The 23,225-nt window shown below is 37.3% G+C and overlaps 1 protein-coding gene across 2 annotated transcripts in view; it reads left to right on the forward strand.

Moving 5' to 3' along the window:
- Positions 1-23,225, forward strand: part of gpc5c (glypican 5c) — a 96,791-nt gene that overhangs the window by 11,946 nt on the left and 61,620 nt on the right. For both annotated transcript variants that reach the window (XM_043253209.1, XM_043253218.1), the window contains exon 3: positions 13,178-13,896. In XM_043253209.1, coding sequence (XP_043109144.1) covers positions 13,178-13,896 — 719 coding nt within the window. The remainder of the gene's footprint in view (positions 1-13,177; positions 13,897-23,225) is intronic.

The following is a 23,225-nucleotide window of genomic DNA, read 5'->3' on the forward strand; positions in this document are numbered from 1 at the left end:
TTTCAAGTGCACCCAGCTACGTTTATACCATAAGACCAGGTAGGTTTTCACTCAAATTCTGATTAAGGTGCAGGTAAAACTTATTTTCCACATTGTTTCTTGCACAATATGCCTAGACCTATTAACATGATTTGTAAAGTAATATACTTTGAGATGTGCTTTGGCTTTTTCTAAATTTGCTCTTGAGCTCACTCAGAGTACACTCTAATACATGACCCATAAAAAATTTGTAATTATAAAAGACTTTAGTAAATGCATTTGCTTTTGTTAACGCTATTGGTTAGGTTTAGAGTAGATGGTAATAAAGCTATTCTCTCCAATTATGGATGGAGAGATGGCAAATGGATGGGTTGAGTATGTCTGTGCTGTGTACCTGTCTTTGTTGTCTGTAGTTGGACTTGTTTAACTGGTAGAAATGGCATAATGTTTATTTTTTCCAATGTGGTTTGGCACTGTGATTGGTAGAGCTGCTTTAGAGCTTTATCTTTGGCGCTGATTGCATGTGAACAGGAAGCCTCTTCTCATCGTCTTGATTAAAGCCCCAGATGTGTTTTTTAGGAAAGTATGAACTAGCTGCAAACATTCAGAAGCATTTAGTCTTAATTATATTAGATTATGCTCTATGAAGTCTAGTTATATGAGGTTTGGTTGGGTTTTACGGCTTTAATTCTTTAGAAGGGGAGTTTAAAGTGCTTGCCCACACTCTCACGAGCGTCGAATCCAGTGGCCAAACCATAATCGGCAGTGGAGCTTTAAAGAATCTCAGTCGTATGCAGCCTCGTGTGTGTTTTGGATGAGAGCACCGGTTGTTATTAAGGTCTTCTGTCGGTTCATTCATGAGTATCAAGCCTTGGTGTGAATGAATGAGCGCTCTCATACACTATTTCAGTCCTGCACTCACGATACGCTCATTTTAACACGATCTGCGGCCACTGAAATGGCCACATACTCCCACACATACTGCATCTCACAAGGGGGGGGGTGTTCAAACCACATACATAGTTTTCAGTTATGCTCTCCAATCATGCCTTTGTCTTTCCGAGCCCATTTTCTTTTGGCATCCACAAGACAGCACATATTGTCCATTGCATTCCAGTAAAGTGTTTCTAATGTTTGTGTCTCGGATGCGGAGATATGTGCAGAATGTTTCCCCGTCGACCGGTCACATGCAGTAATCGGGAATGTTCAAACAATAGAGCTGATGGCCTTTTACGGATGCTGGTGTGTTAGAGGTGTTTGTGTTTAAAAGAGTGGTGAAATCTGTAGTCTTTGTGGTGATTTAGAGCTCTCCACCATTGTTCTTGAGGTTAGTGAGGATGATTGTTTTTGCCTAATATGTAGTAAATATTAGTATATAGATATTTAGGACATTTCAGGTACACTAGGAATTGTTGTTTCATTTTCATTTAGAAATAAAATGTTTTCCCAAATCCTGATATGCGGTTTTAGAGGTGTCAGGATTAATATGGTGGGGAATCCATGTACAAATGTGACCCTGGGCCGCAAAATTAGACTTAAGTAGCATGGATAGAAAAGTAGCATGCATCATAGAAAAAAGTTTATAAAGGTTTACAAATGCTTCTCATTACAAATCTAGCAAAATGCTATAAACGTCTTTCCACAAAAATGCAGGAAATTATGCAAATATTGCATTATGAAATGTATGTTAAACTAATCTTAATGTTGATTCAAAGATCTAGAACATTTATTTCTTCATAAGCAGATGATTTTAAAAAATCCCTCAGTTTTTGTATTTGTAGGTACATTTTGTGGATGAGTAGATATGAGTAAAACTTCCCATTAGGAAGAAAATGTAGTTTATCAAAAATATGTGTAGTAATTGTAAGAATTTGTTTCTTCTAACAATACAAAAGAATGATTTGCTGTCTCCTCTGTGGGATAATTATTTCCCTGTGGCATACAGACATTATATCGGATTACAGTCTTAATGTAAAACTTAATTAGAATGATGATTTGAGCTTTTCCATCATTAATATAATAGTATTGTTTTGGGTTTCTGTCGCTGTGTTGTATGTGTGAATCTGTCTCTTCTCATTTGTGTGGGTTCCTCTCAGGAAGTTCAGTAGACAGTTGATTGTAATTTTCTAACCTCTTTATGAGAGTGGGTGTGTTTGTTGTATATGAATAAAGGATTTAAAAAGTTATTGAGATATGGTTGTGCTCTCTGTGATCATCACAGACTAAGAAAGGAATCATAGGATTAAAGAGACATTGAAAAGAAGATGTTGAGTCACAGTCGGTGAGAAAATGAGTTTAATAGAGTCTTTGTTTGGAATGTTCATTAAAAGATCATGTCTGTTTTATTACTCTCTGCTGAGCTCCGTTGTATTCAGAGGCGTTAGTGTACAGATACAGTGTATATATGCATCTTTGTCGGAGTATCTCATATTTAATCTGATGCTAATGAAAATTAGGCTGTGTTCTCAAAAAGCACCTTCAGATTGTAACACCTATGTCATACACTTATCATAAATCATTTAACCACACTTATCATTAATCACATAAACCACAAATGCCAATGCACGCACACACACACACACACACACACATATAACACATTTAAGTGTGTAGTAACAATTTTTAAGAAATTCACATAGTTTATCTTGCTTTTGCTCTTTTGTCATATGGAAATGACAGGTGCATTATGGAATACAATATTTTACACAGTGTACTCTGCTTCTAAACTGCATATTTTGTCAAACTTAGTAAGTCGTTTCAATGTTTGACGGAATATGATATATAGCCAATGATAGGGAAACAATGAAGTAAAAGCGGACCCAGGAGCAGATATACGGCCTCTCTATCTCCTCACTGGGGTTCATAATGACAGTGACTAATTCTCTTTCTCCCCATATGTAAGTGCATGAGCGGGAGTTTCTATGTCAGTACGTCCTCCGTTTTTCCTCAGAGATTTAAAGAGGTGCAAAATAACAGATGGATGTTGCATAAAGACTTAGGAGATAAAGGACAGGAGAGACAGGACGAGAGGAGAACCCAGATGTTTATACGCTTCAGGAATGAAAATCAACGCATGTTAAATTTATAGGCGCTTTCCACAAGCAAGGTACAAAATAGAGCCGAAATCTTGAATTGCAATTACCTGTGAGTCGAAAGTATTTTTTATTTCTTTGTTAACAAATTGTTAGTGAAGGTGAAAGCCTGAGCCTTTCCCTGTTTTCTCCAGCTAGTAGATGCTGTAACTACACCATCTGGCTGCATAAAGCATGTCTGTTGATAAAATTTGTGTAACAGTTTTATATAAAATTCAATTTATTAACACAATTTACTTGTTTATTAAATGTAGCTACATGCTTTGTTTTTAGTATTTAGTGTCACGCTATGCAGCTGTTAATTTGAACTGAAATGAAGATTCAGGATTAATTGGTTCTGGGGTGCAACTTTAAATGATAATAAAAGTTTTAATGCTACAAATTATAAGGTTTATTATCTGAACATATTTTAAGAAGTTGTTATACCTCAAAAATACTAATGTAAAAAGTTATGTTTTTGACCGACACATTATTTTTTAGAGCAACAAAAAGCATGGATTTGGGCCTCCAGTGCTTTTAAAAATTTCATAGGACACTAAAGTGTACCGTATACCTGGAAAGAGCCAGTAAAAACCTCATTACTTCTCAGCAGTGACAGCAGACGCCTTCTTGGTGGCGACATGCCAGTTGTGCTGTGGGGAAACCCTTCTCGCTTTTCTCATTCTCCTTCACTCTGGACTTCATTCTCTTGTTCCCATTGTTATCATTAGTCTTTTTCCTTGTCTTCATCAATGATCGCATGACTCTTAAAGTCTCTGAGGAATCCCCCTCCTCTTATACGCCCTCCTCCCACAGATCATTTGGCCTTTTTGGAGGGTAGATTTATCCGTTGACTAATTGAGCTTGCCATGTTACTTCCTTAGCTGGCCCTGGACCACAACTTTTGTCCCCTAAAGAGAAAAATAAAAAGTTGAGAATGAGACAGTTTGGCCTGAACGGACAGACTGACCCAAACCCAACGCCTGATGTAAGCCGTGGGCCTGGGACAGGAAGTGATGCTCATTCCGTACCTCTGAGCAAATCTAGTGGCTTCAGCCTTACACACAGTGCACCTGCTTTGTCATTCCCATGGTAAGAGTGGAATGGAGGATTCTAAACATCCCATCCGTCCCCTGCTGACCAGCTGTCGTGAGATGGACGTTGGTGTTCAGGAAATGGTGCTGGCCTGTTGTTTGACGTACAGGACAGAATGAATGCTTTTGTTGCTTAACAAAGGTTGGAGAAAGATTTGACTTGTGTCTTGTTGTGACTTGTGACTAGTGACTTGTTGTCTGCCGTCCCCTAAAGAACGCATTTGGTAGACTGCTATGGTAAAGCTACAGTTGGAACCAGAAAAGGCTGCCATATTCCAAAAAACAGCTAGCCCAGCCACTTATATGACCTTTCCCAGATAGAGAAGCCATGCCAGAAAAAAGAACAATTGTGTGAGGCACAAATGAGTTACAAGTGAGTTTCTATAAAAGTGAAAAGGACCCAGAAACTACTTGTGGTAATTAATTGGTTTAACATTATTAGTTTATTATTAATGGAAATTAGCTGGTCCAATCTGGACTAGCACATGGCGAACCTGCTTTTGATTGGGTATCATGTTAGTTAAAGGTAGTTGTCTGGATCCAGAAAAGGCTACCATATTTCAAAAACCAGCAGGTCAATTCACTTATATGGCCTTTTCCAGAAGTAGAAGCCATGCTAGAAACAAGACTGTGTGAAGCAATCAAATCCCCAAAACAAATTATGTATGGACATTAGCTGGTCTAGTTTGGACTAACAAGTGGAGTAACTTGTTTTTGATTTGGTAAATTTAGGCTTTCATGGTAAAGCCTAGAGGAGGTAGTAGGCCACCTAGAACCAGAAATGGCTACCATATTCCAATATCCAGATGGTCCATCCATTATATGGCCTTTTTCAGAAGGAGAAGCCATGCAACAAACAAGAAGTATGGAATGAGGGAAACAAAACAAGTGAATAATACTTTCTGTGGAAATGAAACATTGGTAGTTTGTTCATGGATATTAGCTGGTCCAGTCATGTCTAGGTGATTGATCAACTGGACTGTCAGGTGATGGGCCAGTTTTTGATTTTGTACTCTCACGATAAAGCTAGTAGACCACCTTGGAACAGAAAACAAGCTGTCATATTACATAAAATGGCTTGTCTTTCCATCCAAAAGGAAAAATCATTTTAGAAAATCACAATTAGAACCTTCTGGTAGATAGTTGTAAATGGTTTCACTTGTGAAACTGGTCATTAAGCTGGTTTAGTAGGTTAAATAGCCGAAGTAAATAGATTTTTTCTTAACCATTCAAAGGTTCCAAGATGCTAGGGTGTTGGTTGCCTGTACAATTCCTATGGTGTTCTGGCTGTTTATTTAGGCGTTATGTTGTGTATTGAAATATGAGTTGTGCACCAGAATTTAACATTTACTAATTCCAAGTATGACTAAGAGTAATGTTGGTGCTTACTTTAACAAACACTACTAATGAGATATGTTTAAAAAGGAAATAATGGCAGGAAATAGGAGTACAAGTAGTGTGTAGGCCAGGGGGCGTCTGAGGAGAAAGGGAGTGGTATCATCTCAAGAGTGTCATTGTGGCTGCTTTCACACGGCTTTTAGGTTGGCGTCTAGCTGCTTCATGTCTCATTATTCACTTCATTACCTCAGACTGAAACGGACAACCGAACATACGATCCAAACCCAATCACAGCTCAAACTCTCCACCCTCTCTCCTTTTCTTTTCCAACATCATTAGGCTGTCCTAATACCGGGAGGGAGAGACAGAGAAGGGATGGTGTTTTGATTTCCTGTTGTTCAGTCTTTCCTACAGCATGGTGAGTCTTTTATGAGAACGAACTGCCACCAATCATCACAGAGTATGCTTGAGATGTCTGCACAGCTGGAACTAGAAGAAAGCGTTCGGCTGGAAGAGATGACCGTTTTTTTTATTTTGGAATTAAGGGAACATCAGTCCTTGTTACTTTTAGCATTTTTGCCCTCAGTTGAGTCTTTAACTTTTTCCAACTGTTCAATCCGATATGTACTCAAAACCTGACCGGACTTTTCCCAGTGTTTTAAGCAAAGTGGAATTCTTTGATTATTGTCAGTCAGTATTTAGGATTATTATTAAACAGTGATAGAAATTTGAACATTACCATTCAAAATCAGTTTATTTTTCTCTTATGCTTGCGCAGACTGCATTTATTAAAAATAAAAAAAAATTAAATGCTATTATAATGAATTAAATTCAATATAAAGTAATACACATTTTCAGCATAATTAATCCAGTCCATCTTCAGTGTGACATGCTTCTTTAGAAAACATATGCTAATTCTATTATGCTGATGTGCTCCAAAAACTGCAAACTTTCTTATCAATGTTGAAAACACTTGCCTAATGATTTTCTTATTGTTTGTTATTCAAAAGAGCAGTCAAATATTTTTTTAAGTTTATTCTGAGCAGACCTGCATTTATTTTATCTAAAGTACAGCAAAACCAGTCAAATTTAGAAATATTTTTACTATTTAAAATACCTGTTTTCTATTTGAATATATTTTAAAATGCAATTTATTCCTGTGATTTTTCAAAGCTGAATTATTCTTCCAGTCTTCAGTGACATTAAATTATTAACAGGCCAGTAAATAATGGAATAGACGTGACAAAAGATGGCATTCATTTTTATTGTATTGTGTTTTAATGATACATTGTCAAACATCAGTCTATCACTGGTCCACAGCAGTCCATTTCAAATGTGTCTGATGTAGATTAAAAACCTAGCATTTGTATTTCAAGCTTGAAGATTTTTAAAGACACGCGTATAATTATGGGCAACAGAAATATTTAAAATCTGTAGTTTTCCAGTAACAGCGATTCACCACATTGTTGCCGGGCTGCAGTGACTATTGCTCTGTCAAGGCCACTTAAGAAGTGATTGATTATTGCGATGTTAAAATCAGTGCAGTAATCGGCAGGCTCACTTCCAGCCAGATCCTTCAGAGAGCTCTGTGTTTTCACGTGCGCACACTCGCTGTATCCGGCATCTCAGGAATTGTTTGTCTTACTTGGCTTTCGATATAACGGGGAAGCCATTTTAATTGCGATCTGATGAGAGAGATATTGGCGAAATGTTCCTCGGCACCCTCCACCTGTTTCCCTTCTGACAGCAAAGACGCTGCTGAGGGGGGAGGGGGTGGGGGTGTCTACAGCAGTTCTTGACAGGTGCTTAGTTTCTAGTTTTTCCTCCTAATGTGTAGCATTAAGTGCTGTTGATTTAACCTTCTGTACTTGCATATGCTTGTTCTCAGAGCATTTTTGGCTTCAGATTTGAGCAGATTGAGTAACTAATTGCAATATGGCGCAGAAGAATGCCTTCAGTGGGCTACTTTACTTGAGAGCGGAAATATGCATATGTTAAAAAATAAATGCAGCGAAAAACAATAATATTGTTTTCTCCACAGGGGACACACACTCAAAATTTTATTTTGTGTTTCTGTCCCCTACCAAACCCTGATCCTCCTATTTAGCTTTTTTTACATTGATATTTTGTTTGGTTTATATGATCAAAAATTGTTGATCTGTTTCTGTCCCCTAAACCTCTCATTTACTATTGTCATCATTTACTGTTTACTGCTGTATTTTTCCCCTCATGGGAGCTGCAGGCCAGTTTTCAAAAAAATTCTAATATAAATGTTTCACACAAAACACACACACATGAATCAATGAATCAATTGGTACGATACACTTATTGTGTATAATACATGTTTTTACTTTGTACTTTGTATGTAGCTACATCTAGAATTAATTTTTGTACATGCATTCAGAATTACACCATTGACTGGTGCATGAATTTCTTTGCTTTGGGTCAAAGATATTCAAACAAAGAAATTTATACAGATTTGGAACTACTTGAGGGTGAGTAAATGATGACAGAATGTAAACCATTCCTTTACGCACTTGTCCAACAAGATGGCTTCTTTTGTACGCCTTTGATTACCTTGATAGCAATGCGAAAAACAGATATGTTTTTTCTTTCTCCGTTTCTTTGTGACTGCTTTTCAGTCTCTGTTCCTCAGCTTCTCACGCAGAAGTTGCATGTGGTAATGTGACGTGTTCTCTCATCACAGCTGTTTTAGTAAGAGGCCCGGGACGTATGTATTGTCACTAATTAAAGTGGGATTTTATAGCCCTCCTGCAGAGGTGATGAACTCATATCTGCATCTGACCCGTATGAAACACGAGCCCTTGGCTGGATTACGGGGCTTTCTGGGGTGGAAGATGATCGACAGATGATGGACTCCCGAACGCTCTGAACGATGACCGCGGTCACGGAGGAATGCAGCATGGCCTTGTATGTAGGGTCTTCTTGGCCGTGACAAAAGTGGGTCACTGTTGGTTATCAGGTTTTACAGGATCAGACATGTAGTTTTACAATTGAAGCCAGTTAAACTTATGTGTTAATTTATACTTTCAATATAGTTATTGGAAAACATTATGCACCGTGGGTTGCGCGACTTCAGGGAACATTTAACTATCCTGACACCACCTTAAAAGTCTTTTGTGTCTTATCTTTCCTCCATCGTTTGTTCAGTTTTACTCATCAAGCGGAATCTCTCTGCCAGCAGACCATGCGTTTAGGAAATGAGTCTTGGTCATTAAGTGGATTAGTTATCTCTAAAAGCCTTTTGTAGACCCTCTTAAGAAGCTATATAACATCCAATTACACGGCTGTAAATCTGGACCCCATCTTGGCTCACTGGCATCACTGCAACACTGCAGTTGCCCAGCTAGCAAACCAGTAACGTACAGAGCATTGCTTTCCTCTGGAGCCCAGTGACAGGAATTAATCTGCCCATCGTAAACCTTTATTTCTCTCTGCTGAGCTCATTTGGATTCGGACATGGAACTGACCAATCAGAAATGGTTTAAATGGAATACTATTGCACTGCTTAGTATATTGTGCGGTATTTTTTTGTTGTGGGGCTGTTAAAAAATAGCATGTGTTAACTGCAGTTTGCTATTTTTGTCACAATGACTTGTGTAAATGTGCATTTAAATGACTTGAATTAATAAATGGCTTGAAGTCGCTTTTTTTCAGCTGCAACTGCAGCTCAAAGATGGCGCTGTCACGTCAAATAACCACCTTTCAATAAAAATTAGCAAAGTTAGCAAAAAAATTAGCAAAGGCCGTGCAATTCAGACCAGTCTCATTTGTCATCTTGGAAACAAATATGATTATTTAGTTTAAAAACTACTTTACTTTCAGCAGCTGATGAAATGATGATAAAAATTGTGGCTGGTTGTCAGTTTCTCAGTATCTGCTTATCGAACAAAACTTGTGATTTTTACGTAGTTAAACAACTTTGTCACTTAAATCACAGTGCTTTATTACTTCTCTATGACACCTATTCATATCTCCATATATATCGTATTCACATATATATCCCCGTGTATATACATATAAATATAATAAAAAATAAAAAGTTGACTATTTTCCCCAACAAACATTATATGCATGCAGAAATGATCATACTATGTGATTTATATTAAAATACTATGATTAGAGTGGTAGCATTGGAAAAGAATGAATCAGTAATATGTTTTTGTGCTTTATGAAACAAACAAGCCATTTAAAGCTTTTCAATTTACCCAGTAATAGATCTGACAAATCAAATGGACAATGTCTGGCGGTTCTGCTCTAATGGTGAAGCACTAATGGTGCAACAAATGGTTTCAAATAGCTTTTTTCCCCAGCTGTCAGATCGCTGTTGGTTACTGTACAGGACTTTAAGTTTCCTGCGTGTCTGAGCAGTGTCAGCCTTTTTGGGGGGGGCTTCCTCCTGGGAGATCTCCTCTCCCTTTCTTTTTCTGTCTTATGTTTAAATACCCTTTTCCAAAAAGCAGCTCCATATCATCCCAGATTGTCCTGGAATTAGTATCTAATTCCATCTGAAAACAGCAGAATCGAGCATTGTATAAGCTTGTCTTCAGATGTACACAAACACTCGGAGATAATAACTTTTGTATACACATGAAAGAAAACCCTACAGAAATTTGCTGGCAGAGATGGCCGGCGACAGTGTGGCCAAGTTCTGTGGCGTGAGGCCTCAAAGCCAAACAAATTCACCTCTTTCAACTCTCTGTCTCTTTCTCCGTCTGCTTGTCTCTCTCTATGCCACTTCTGGCGTTTTTACAGAGCGTTCGTGGCATGAGGCTGCCCTCTGAAATGCTGTAACCTTACACTGGCACATTCTGCTTGTGGTTTGCTGCTCTCATTCCAGCCATCTCGCCTATATGAGCTCACACACACACACACACACACACAAAAACACGCATACACGTTTATGGTTTATATGCAGACACGAACACACAGCGGGACATGGCAAGTGGCCTTTCCATTCCTTACTTTCTCCTTCTACAATACGCTTGCTACTGCTGGTTTTAGTGGCCTAGTGGTTCACATGTGTTCTGACACATCAGGCTATGGTGCTCATAAGGGCAAAATGAGTTTGAATCGATGGCGCATTTCTTCTCCCCATCACTGACCCCCAAGGTTCTGGAGAAAAATAATTAATGACATTATGGGCTAGTCATCATGATTTTTCACAGCAAACCAGTAGAGTGAATCAATAAACAGTGCTATAAAGTAATCTTTTTAATGCAAGTATTAGTATTTTCATAAATTACTTCATCAGCATGTTAGACTGATTTCGGATCGCATGACACTATAGGCTTGAGTAATGGCTATTGAACATTTAGCCTTGGAATCAATACATTACATTTTGAAATATATTCATATAAAAGAACCATTTTAAACATTTACAATATTGCTCTTTATTTTTCCTTTTTTAGCCCAAATTTTGATTTAAAATTTTTGTGTATGTAGTGTAGTTTGATATTGGTTCCTAACTCTATCTTTATAGCTAAATAATTGTTTGTTTTTACAACCTTATTGAATGATGCACATACTCATTTAGCAGAATTTGATATTTTGTTGACCCTGGAACATTTTAATCTAAAAATGTAGTCTTGACTATATCTCCCCGTTGTTCAAGAACCACACACTGATTTGTAAGCCTAAATTTAACAAAAACTACAAACTGGTTCTTCAAATCTGATTGGTTAATCACAGGGTTTTGCTCCAGGGTCAACAAAGATCCATGTTGCAATCTGCAATGTGTGGATCTAAATGATATCTGTTATAGCAGTTATTTAAAGTCGCATTTTAAATGATTGTTAGTTCTCCAGGTTCTTCTGATTGGCTTATACTTTTAAAACTGAGGTGGATGTGTAATAATAGTTTCACTTTTTACTATGGCGCCTTCGTGATGTAATACTCATGCCAAAAGGTTTTGAAACTGTAAGACATGATGCAACATTTAAAAGGTCAGTATGATGCACATGTACATAGACCAACAATTAAGTAGTCAGAATGCAAAAACGCATCCTGTGTGAACAATTTCAGCCACAGCTGTTGTGATTGCGAGAGATAGTTGTTGTCCTGGTCCATTGTGACGGCACTGATGGAAGCCTCTGCAGCTTATGGAGTGAAATGGAGAGCTCTGCTTCTGTGTGTGTGTGTGTGTGTGTATGTATGTACGTCTGTATGTGTGTTGCCGGTCTCAGTTTCGGTCCAGTTGCCGCTGTTCCTCCATCCCCTAACATGCCTTCAGTCTGACATCAGTGGCCTTAGAGAGAACGGCACCCTGGGTACAGCCTGTGTGTGTGTGTGTGTGTGTGTGTGTGTGGTCATGCTCGACTACAGCGCAGCTGAATAGACAGGCTGCCCCGCATTAACAAACCACTAACCAAACACAAGTTTAGGCACGTGTGTATGTGTTTGTGTGTCTGTGTGTGAGAGAGAGAGAGGGCGACAGAAAACCACAGAATAGAGCCACAGACACACCGCATGGACTCCTTTTGTCTCTTTTGTTTGCCCTTCCCGTAACTCAGAAGTTTTGTGACTGGTTTTAAAGTAGTTCTGCTAAAAATGAAAATGTTTGTGTTTTGCTCACCCTGTGTTTTGCTCACCCTCATGTTGTTTTAAACTCGGAAAATGAACTTTATAGTCTTTATTTTGTGGAAAAGAAAGCTATACAGGATGTTCCTGCTGTTCTTTTCCAAAATAAAGACAGAGAAATGTGACAAAAGTAGTTTTGTGTGCTATACACCAAGTTTTCTGCTACGATAGCCTTGTGTGAGGAACAGAATAACATTTAAAGGTGTTTTAGAGTGAAACAATGAATAAAGTCGTTGAATCACGTTTCCATACTCAAACTTCTATTTTGGGTTCATTGAAGTTTATAGAGAGAGAACAAATCGGTTAGGTGTGTCCATCCAAATACCTTTCTGGGTCATTGGTAAAAAATAAAGTTCAGAGCTGTTTGGGCATCCATGTTTCTTGATGTTTACCACAGAAGTCTTTCCTTTGCATCTGTTTTCCTGCACACAAGACATTTTAAATGTCATTTATTTAGGCTATTGTTGTTTCTTTTTCCATAGCTTGATTGAAGTCAAGCCAAGCACACAAAGTGGAGAAACATATAGGTTGTTTTTGTTGTAATTTGTAATTGTATCACACTTGTGATACTTAGTTAGCATGAAATGAAAATTCACCCAATCTATTTTCTAAATGCATGATATAGATTTTATCGCATTTGTGAATACATTTCATAACATTTGATCAAAGTGACATATGCAGCACTTTTTTTAATCAGGTAATTGCTTAAAACCCTGCCCTTGGCCCGATTGCATTCATCTGCTTCCACTTTTAGGTACTATGCCAGCATCTCGATATCCAATCAACAACTGATGCATAGAACTAAATCCTTAGGCCTAAATTTTTCAAAATTTTTATAATCCATTGCAGGTCTTTGTAAAGATTTCACTACTTTTGTTGCATTGGAAATTTAAACCAATAGTTTAACAAATTAAAAGCTCAGACAATAGCATGACTATAGGTTGAAGCTTTTTGTTTTTCTGACCAATGACTCGTAGTTTAAAAATGACACACTTTACTTTTAAAGATGGCATTAACTGTGAGTGTCTTCAGTTAATAAATATATATATATACGTTGATTTAAATCTAAACTTTTTTTCTCTTTTTTGCTTTCAGATACGTTCCAGTCTCTAATCATCTTCTCTCAGAATCACCTGACCTCTTTGTTCGAGACCACGTACTCTTCTCTCATGTCGTCCATCTCCCCTCACATCGTCTGCCTCTTCACGGACCTTTCTCGCTTCCTCCAGGGCACCGGCAACGTTTCTGTTGAAGCTGCCGTCCACTGTTTCTTCGACAGTCTCTTCCCATTGGTCCACACTCGTATTGTCAATCCCGGCATGGCTTTGAGCATCAGCGAGGACTCTTCTGATGCAAACCAGCTCGGCGACTGTCTCCGCATGACGAGGCAGGACGTTAACCCCTTTGGGCCGCACCCAAAGGCAATGGCAGATTCGCTTGCGAGCGCGTTGCGGGCAGGCCGGGTGCTCAGCCTGGCGCTCGGCGTGGGTTTGGAAGTGATGAACGTTACGGATTCGGAGGAGCTGTCCCGGGAATGCAGTCGCGCTTTGGTGCGCATGCATTATTGCTCTCATTGCCGCGGACTCACCCTGATCCGGGCGTGCAGCGGCTACTGTCTAAATGTCATGCGCGGGTGCCTTGCCAGCCTCTCGGAGCTCCACAATCCTTGGAGACAATACGTCACCGTGCTCCGGGATCTCACACACATCGTTGCCGGAGAACACAACCTGGAGCTTGCTTTGCTGGGGATCAGAGGTCAGGTTGAGGAGGCCATACTCTACGCTCAGCTCCACGGGCCCAGGATAACTGCTACGGTGGGTGTCAGCATGCACTGTAAAAAAAAAATTGTTTCAGCTTGAAAATTAAATTGAGTCAATTAAGTTGTCATTTACATCATTAACACTGACATTACATAATGTTAATATAAATGACGACTACAATATTTTTTCCTTGGTCTTTGGAGTGTTATAAGCTGTTTGTGTGTATATATAAGATCTGTAAAAATTGCCTTGTTTCAACACACCCCCACAAACTTCTTGTCATGTGGTGTGTAGGAGTAAAAATTGAATAGTAATAATTACTGCTGTGAAATCTTTATTTTATGTAATATTTAGTATTAATATTGGAATTAATAAAAAAAAAGAAACAATTTGAACAAAATTTGAAATAGATTTGCCAGGTTTGTAGCACTAAATGTTAATTAGATATTCACAGACTTATTTAAAATGCATATTTATGGTTTAAAATGCGTATGAATGCTGACCGTAAATATATTAAACCATTTGCCTTTCAAATATCCATTAAATAAAGACAGTAAATTATTATTTTAAGAAAGTAAAACATTGGCAAACATTGGTAGATAATATAGGCCTTGGTGTTATACTGATTAATCTCTAGCTTTAAGATTGTAGTTCATTTTAGCAAGCAGCTTTGCCAAAAAATTGAAAGCATGAAAATCCTGAAAGGGTTCAGGCAAGTTCACCTTTTCTGCAAGATTCTTCAACTGTCTAAACAAAGTGTCTCTCAGGCTGCTGTTATCTGTTTTTGTGTGTTGTAGTGTGTGTATGTGTGTTTTTGGAAAGCGCTCAATGGCAGAATTTTGTATGTACATTTATCAGTGACACCCATAGTACACACGCTCTTAGCTTTGAACTGTAAGCCCATTTATCACTAAACTCACTTTTATTCCCACTTCAAAGCCACTTCACGGGATTGGAAAGACCCAGCTTACTTGAACCCGGGTCACTTTATTCTGAAACGCTTTTAAATGCGACACTCCATTAGAATACTGGCGAATACTAGTGTGTTTGCATAATTTTAAAGCTGTTAAAAAGTGGCTCGCTTAAAGGGCGAAATGAGATTGGTTAACTTTTGACTGATCTGTTCGGCTCACGGGATCGTGTTAATGGGTTGAGTGTTTGGATTATTTTGAAATGGAATAGTAGTACACTCTATGCTGCCTGCATGAAACGGTATAAATAATGAAGATATATAAAATAGTAGGGTACTTATGACCTCATTTGTTTAATTCAGGGGTATATAAAATCTTTTGGCAGTCCAATCAAGTCCTGTCAAGAATATCATGGCTGATGTCAGTTTCTTGTCATTTGTTGCACTAGACATGGAAGGTCAAATTGAGTGCAGTGTGTTCTGGGATATAATGTTTAATTATCTTTTATTAGATATTCAAAACAGCAAAATATCAAATTAAATTTTGTTGTTTTGAAAGAAGCATTGTGCCTACCAAGACTGCATTTATTTGACCAGAAATACCGTAAAACTCTAATATTGTGAAATATTCTTTTAATTGAAATACTTTTTTATTCCTGTGATGACAAAGCTAAAACATAACAGCCATTTCTGTAGTCTTTAGCATTGTTTGGTCCTTCAGAAATCATTCTAATATGCTGATTTGATGCTCAACAAACATTTCTCTTTATTGTTCATTTTGAAAATTAAGCTGTTTAATATTTTTGTGCAAATTTTTTGTGCAAAATAATTTTTTTTATCAATTTAATGAATCACTGTTCAATGTAAGTGTTTGTTTTTATCTTGCTGACCTCAAACTTTCAAATAGTAACACGCATAAAGCAATTCTGCGGTCTTTCTGAATAGATTCTTTCAGGTAAAACAGCTTTTTGGGGTCCAGTCCTGCATAAAACGATGGAAAAGGTTTGGAGATTGTTTCTGTAAGGCGATTTCTGTTTTCCTCTGCTGCTGTGTGTAAATCTCTGCTGTTTTCTTTGCACTCAGCAAAGAGTTTAAGAGAAAATAGTGAAACCGAAACCACAGACTGCCATCCAGATAACAGACTTCATAACCCACTACCCCTTGCTGGTACTATCTCCCATTGTTTTTATCTCCCGATAAAGTTGTGTTCAGTACTGTTAAAATAACGCGCAGCAATTTTCCGTCTCTCGAGTTTTTGTATTCTCCTTCCAAAGATCATAAACCATAGTCTTCTCCACTCTCTGCAAATATGTAGCCGGGATGTTATTAGAGGAATTATAGCAATGGTTTGATTTTCACTGGGATACTTTCCCAAACGGATTGCGGTTGGCATGCTGTCCCGTCATGTGTGCTGCCTGAGAGGGCATGCTGTGTGTGTGTGTGTGTGTGTGTGTGTTTTCTGGGATCAGGTTTTAGAGGTCTGTCGAGACACTGTAGGTGCTGACAGCGCTGGCTGCCCTCATGCATGTGTGAAAGACTTCTATTGACCAGTACTGTACGACTGGGCTGAAGAGAACGAGAAAGTAAATCGAGAGGTTTTTTAAAAGCGGACTAGGCTATCTTTTTACATCTCTGTGGTCTTAGCGTGTATGTGTGTGTGTGTGTGTGGTTTTAAATCCCGGTAGATCTGGTGTCATACTCATGTACTACTGGGTTTAGGTGATGCTGGGCTGTGTGTGTGTGTGTGTGTGTCTTGCATGCAAGGCACATTCCTTTCATTGTCTTTTTAAATTCTGAACTGTCAGTGCTGGTTATACAATTAGAGAGTTCAAACTTCCTCCATTGTACCTTTCTTTCCTTTTTTGGGTATAAAGGGCTTTATGTGCTTTTTCGTTGTGTTCAAAATCTGCCCACTTAGACAGCAAGGGGCCGTACGAGTGAGAGTTACAGCAACACGCAAAGTGCATTTATTACATGACATTTAAGAGAGGGTAAATCTGAAATTGGATATAACCTTAAGACCTAAAAGCATCAGGTATACAGTAGGTGTGATCAAGGATATCTTGTTTACTTGCCACTAAATCAATGTCTACCCTGCATATGGATTCAGTTGTCAGTTTTGAACCAACTCTAGAGGTCCCAATAAATTTTACTTACATTTTTAAAAGCATCAACTCTTTAAAATATTAAATGAAAATTAATAATTTAATAATACAATAAAATTAATTATGACACTGATAACTGGAGTAATGGCTTCTGAAAAATCATTAATGATCATTATATTTACAACATTAATGTTTTATTATTAAACATTGTTGAAATACTTCTGTTCTACAGCAGACATCTAAACAGTAGTGTACAAAAAAATAGGAAAAAATAATATAAATTATGTAAAAAAATCTCTCTCTCTAACTCACTATATATATATAAAAGAATATATTTTATCGTTTATCAATAATAATATTATCTTATATATATATATATATATATATATATATATATATATATATATATATATATATATATATATATATATATATATATATATATATATATACATATTAGTTATATATTAGTATAAGAGCTCAGGATCCTCTCTTTCTCTCTTTTTCCCTCTTGTAGTATTTTAAACTCTTCTTCCTATATTTTCTCTCCCTTCTTCCAGTGACTTCAATTTTGGACTGTTTACTTTGTGATTATTGAATATTTCAACAGGTTTAAGGTCCATTAATAATTCAGCTGCTAGACTGAACGACAGGATTTACACCGCAATGTTATTTCCCAACTGGTGCTAGAACGGGACTGTAGACGTGAGGTCAGAGTTCATTTAAAGTGTTGTGATGTCTCAATGTTGCATGGAAACAGCCAGTCTTTCGGGTGACCCTTAATTGCTGTGCCTCAAAGCGGCTGCTGACAACTGTGAGCGCACGTCAGACAAAAATGAGAAAAATGTAATAATTCATTATTCGCCGTCCCAAGCAGTTAATGTGCTGCTTTACCTTATTTCCTCCGAGGTTTAACTGAGAGCTCTAATTACAGTCTTACACAGGAATTTTAATAGTAGCTTGTGCTTTAAGATAATGGAAACAAGGCCCCTGGGATTAGAAAAGATTTCCAAAGCCCAGAGCACAGACAGCCGTGAGAAGAAGGGTCAGTAAAAGAGCCTTGTGTCTCTTACTCACCTTAATTCCTCTAGCTCTCATTTACCTTTTTTTAAAAAATGAAATAAAATTTCATTAAATGAAAAGAATTCAACAAATATTGTAGAATATGGCATACTTTTGCATTAAAGGCACAAATATATTTATTATTATTATTATTATTATTATTATTATTATTATTATTATTATTATTATTATTATATTATTATACAAATATTTTGAGATATTTATATAAAGTATTACCTAATAACAAAAATAAATAAATGAGCTAAATACTTGACTTTAGCTTTAATACTTTGTTTTTAGGCAGTGTTTTCAATGTTGTTGAGAAATTTTGTAATGGGATTTACAAAAATGCCTTATAAAATCCATAGAAAAGCCTTGAAAAGAAAAGATGCAGACTAAGTGTTTCGGGCCCTTTACCCTATTTCTAGAAAGTGCCATATCACGCTATCCCTTCACCAATCCATCTTTCCAGTGAGTAAAAAGTGAGGAATCAATTACCTCACCAAGTATGTAACCCTCAGCGAAACAATTTCTTTTCCAATCTGACGGATAGAATGACTACAGTGAAGAAGAAAGCTCTCACCCCACTTTATTTTAGTTTTTTCTTGTTAATTTTTGGTCACAGCACCCTTGGTACTGTATAATCATTCCTGTGAGCACACAGGAAATGATTATATGCACCGATGCACTTGGATTTCACGGACTTAGGGTTCATTTGATATGAATAATTAAGAGGAAATGAGAATCTGTGTAGAAATGTTTGGATAATAAATATGGGAGGAGATATTTTAAGAGCTATGAATATGAACATTCATCGGGATATTTGCATTTGGGCTCGGAGAGTTTAATACTGTAATAGCGGAATGGATTGGGAAAAGGTGGTGGTTCTGGGATCCGGCAGGAATGAGGAACAGAAATTTATTTTGGATGAGATTAATAATTTAATTTAATTTTAAACAGCACTTTATTCCTTAATATAATTATTTTTGAAATCCTTTTTTAATTTATTTATATTCATGTTGGTTTATTTGTATTTTCAACTTAATTTTATTAGTTTTTTGTACTTTATTTCATTTTATTTTGCATTTCATTTTATGGATTTATTATTTCATTTCCCCTAGAAAATTATAGCCTGTTACCCGAAAAGCTACTCTGTTTTAAATATAGTTAAGTTTCTTAACTCCTGCCAACACGATTGTGGGTTGATTTAAATGAAAAGCAGTACTGCATCGTAACACTCCGGTGCATCAGGGACGTCGATAGTGACCCAGATTCTAAAGAAACTGAATGGAGACGCTAACAGGAGCCTGACCTTTAGGTGACCTGGAAGAATTTCCACGTTCTTGCTTTGTTATGCTCGTGCACATTTTCTGTTTCTAAAAGGAGTTCTGTCTGATTTCTCAGTGCATCCTCTTTCAAAATGTTGTTTACATTGATGTTTTAGGCAGGCAGTTACATTAGAGGCTGGCGACATCCGTTTGCTGGGAAACCAGATTGCAAATCATATGTGAATGATTATGACAAACTGCCGAGAAACTGGAAGTGCGCTCGTAAACAGAATATTTACAGTTTAGAGTGGAATATATGGAGGAAAGAAAAGGAGATCCGAGAGGATAGTAGAGGTGAGGAGAGGAAAGTGAGCGTAACGGCCGCTGAGTCAGACAGTCTGGGGTCAGATCCTCAGCACCCGTCTGTTTCGTAAAGAGACGTTTTTTAAGAGAGACGATGATTTATATCTGGGAAGCTTTCTGAGGTGAAGTGTGTGTCCAGACCACAAACTTGGCTGAGATAGACTTAGGAGATAGATAGCATTTAGGCAACATACAGCTCAGAAATGCCCATTACTGCAGACAATGTGTTTGTTTGTTTGTTTGTTTGTTTATTTGGTGGTGCTAAATTCCATTTACAACTTCCAGCTGGCACTTCCAGCCGTCTTCAAATGCAAAACATAAAAACGTTGGATGCGCCACATGTTAAATCTCCCTGTCTCTCGCTTTTTCCTGAGGGTGTTGTGGGTTAGTAGTTAATCATCTGGGCTGGTAACTGAAATTATGAAATTAATATGAAATAAAATCCAGATGATTCATGACCTTTTTTTTTTTTTTTTTTTTTTAAAGAAAACCTTAGTTGGAACAGAAACTTTTTGGGTGTTGTTGATTGAGTAATATGTTATTTAGTAATATAAAAGTTATATAAATATTCAAAAACATTGTTATATTTTAATAACAAATAATTACAAAAACAAATTTTTTTTTAATGATGTGAAAAAAGTAGTTGCACAACATTTTTCACGATATTTAGTGTTTCTGTTTTTTGTTAGCCTTTGGGGCAGTTTTTTTTTTATTTCATTTTTATTTAATGCACTTTATGATGATGAAACACAAGCTTGGCCGACTGTTCTGTCTTTTTTAAGTAAACAGGAAGGAACTGAAAAACTTTATGCATCAGACTGCTCAAAAATCATTTGCAAATTAGCAAAGAAATCAAACCTTTTGAAAATTAGGAAAGAAATCAACCCCTCATTGTTGTCTTTTTTTCTTACAGTTGTCCTTGTTCTTTAAACTGGATGGAGGAGGTATTATTGTCTCCAGATTTTCTCAGAGTTATGCTGTTGATGTACGGCACACGGAATCAAGTCTGTAGTGCCGGGTATCTGAAATGAGTAGAATACATGTGGAGATGCGCATTTCACAAATGCACACACACATCGTTAATCAGCTGATTGTGTGTGTGAGTATCAGCGTGGCAACAGTGAAGCCAAACAAAGCAGCCAGAGAATCAGAGTTCAAGCACGCACTCAAGCCAGACCTACATGAAAAACAAGCCGCTAACTGAACAGTGAAGCTGGCTTCTCCTCCCATGCTGGCACAGACACTGCCTGATTCTGAACACTGTTTGATTCAACACCACTGAGACGCTCTGTGATGTTATTCAAACAGCGCTGGCATTTAAAAAATCATTTTGGCATTTCCCCTTTTTAAAATGTGAAGCAGCAGTTAGACGTATTTTCTTTTTCAGTAGAAACATCAGTGTTCCTCTTTCATTGGCTTTGACAGCATATTTGAGTTTTGGTTGCTGGAAGTGATTAAAGTGATTTATTTTGCTATCTATCTATCTATCTATCTATCTATCTATCTATCTATCTATCTATCTATCTATCTATCTATCTATCTATCTATCTATCTATCTATCTATCTATCTATCTATCTATCTGTCCTTCTTTTTTTCGCTTTGAGTTTTGGGCAAGAGAGCACTGAAAAAGTCGCTCTACCTCTGGAGCAGATTCTTACATCAACACACTTCATCACACACCATCACCACACCATGTAACTCAACACTCCCCCAGAGAGAGACTTACACAAACACGACGATTGAAGGAAAAGCCTGTCTTTAAAACAGACAGTCCTCTGAAAAAGATATGGATCGAGCGGTCGGCGCATGTATAGATCACATGCCTTAAATTAGCCTTCCTCATAGCGCGCTGTAGTAAAACTGCAGCCAAACACCAGTTACCAACCACAAATACACAGTCAGTCTGTTACCCAAGACCAGGCGCTCACAGCTCCCGCATGCGTCTTCCTCTGAGACTCCATCCAAGCGGGATAAAGCACCGTTCAGACCCCGTCTAATCACACCCGGAATGTTTCACACACTGGCATTTCACAGATATTACAAGGACGGACAGGTGCACTCATACTCAACAGACAAGAGCAAACCTCTGCTTTCAACAGTAGGTAATTGAGTAACAGTTGACCAGTGGAATGACCCGTTGTGTTTATCGTCACAGATCAGGGTGTCGCTGAGGTCACTTCTGCCTCTTTCACACGTGTACACACGTTTAATGCTTTTGATTCTTTAGAAGATCTGCGTTTTCATTTAAGACTTTAGCTTTTTGCTGTAAAGTGGTATTAGAAGATATTAAGGGCCATTATTCTGAATACTTGGTAAATGTTATTCCAGGGACCAGAACACATTGTTCAGAAAATAGAATTAGTAGATACGTAGTTGTAAATGAATGAGAATTAGTTGACATGTAGTTACAAATGTAGTTACTTATGGTTAGTAGAATATCAAAAATAGCTGGCCTATAAGTCTTAGAGTGGTAAACTGACAAATAATGAACTTATATTCTAATATATTCTAATATTATCTATATGTATGTAACTTTAACTATAATGTACATTACCCGTGAACCCTTGTGTATTAACAAATTGAATGATTGACAAGTGAGTTAAGTGTCGTAGAAGTCACCTTACATTCATCCATTGTGCTGAATAAGATTTTCAGAAAAGATAAGTGTTCATACTGCAAATGTGTTTTTGACCACCTCTGGGTGCTGATAAAATGAACAGATCTCAAAACATTCTGCACCCCATTTACAGCAGGAGGAGATCTGGAGAAGGCCATTGGGTTCAATCTGGGCTGCAGACCTTTCTTTTTTACCACTTTCTGTCATGTTTCAGAGGGAAGACTTTGCGGATTTATAGAATTTTTAATAACTTATAAAATTAGCCAAGCCTTACAGGAAAAAATTCCCAGACTTTCCGAGTGGAAAATAATTTGATACTGGACACTAGGAAACTTCTGGAGAGAAATTCCACCCATGCATGAAGAAGCTCATGTAACTGGCTGAATCTCAGGTTCAAAAGTATTTTTTACATTTAAATATGTTTTTATTTTTATTTAGAAAGGATAGAAAGAAAATTATAAGTGGGGAGCAGGATAAAATGCATAATAGGGATAACTATATTGTATTTGGGATACTCTGTCCAAAATCTACCGCTGGGTTTATTTGTGGGGAAACGATGGTTCCCATGCTGTTCGTCAAAAAGAAGGATGGAAAATATTTACAATAGAGGGTAAATCAATAAACTACACAGAATACAACAAAATCAAAACACAAATATTTTCCCAGCGCTCCCACATTTTTGGCCGATACCCATAATGCTTCATTCTCTTTAGGCTTAAAGGCTTCTGAAAGTAAAAGAAAGATACAGATTAAATGTATTATTAGATTGATTATTGTTCATTAAAACTATTTAACACATACCAGTGTTTAATAATGTTTGTGCAGGCTCTTAAGTATATTAAACTCACTTATCTCAGGTATCTTAAATATACTGTAGTTTAATAAATGCTTTAAATGTTCTTTCCTTTAGCGTAGTATCGTGTCCAGAAAGATATCTGATTCTTACGAACTCACTCTCTGTGTGTGTGTGTGTGTGTGTGTGTGTGTGTGTGTGTGTGTTTGAGAGAGCTACTATTTGTGGATCTTGGAATAAAACACATATAATTTTACTAACTTA

Source organism: Puntigrus tetrazona, chromosome 2, assembly GCF_018831695.1.
Source record: "Puntigrus tetrazona isolate hp1 chromosome 2, ASM1883169v1, whole genome shotgun sequence".
In the NCBI taxonomy this organism is placed as follows: domain Eukaryota; kingdom Metazoa; phylum Chordata; class Actinopteri; order Cypriniformes; family Cyprinidae; genus Puntigrus; species Puntigrus tetrazona.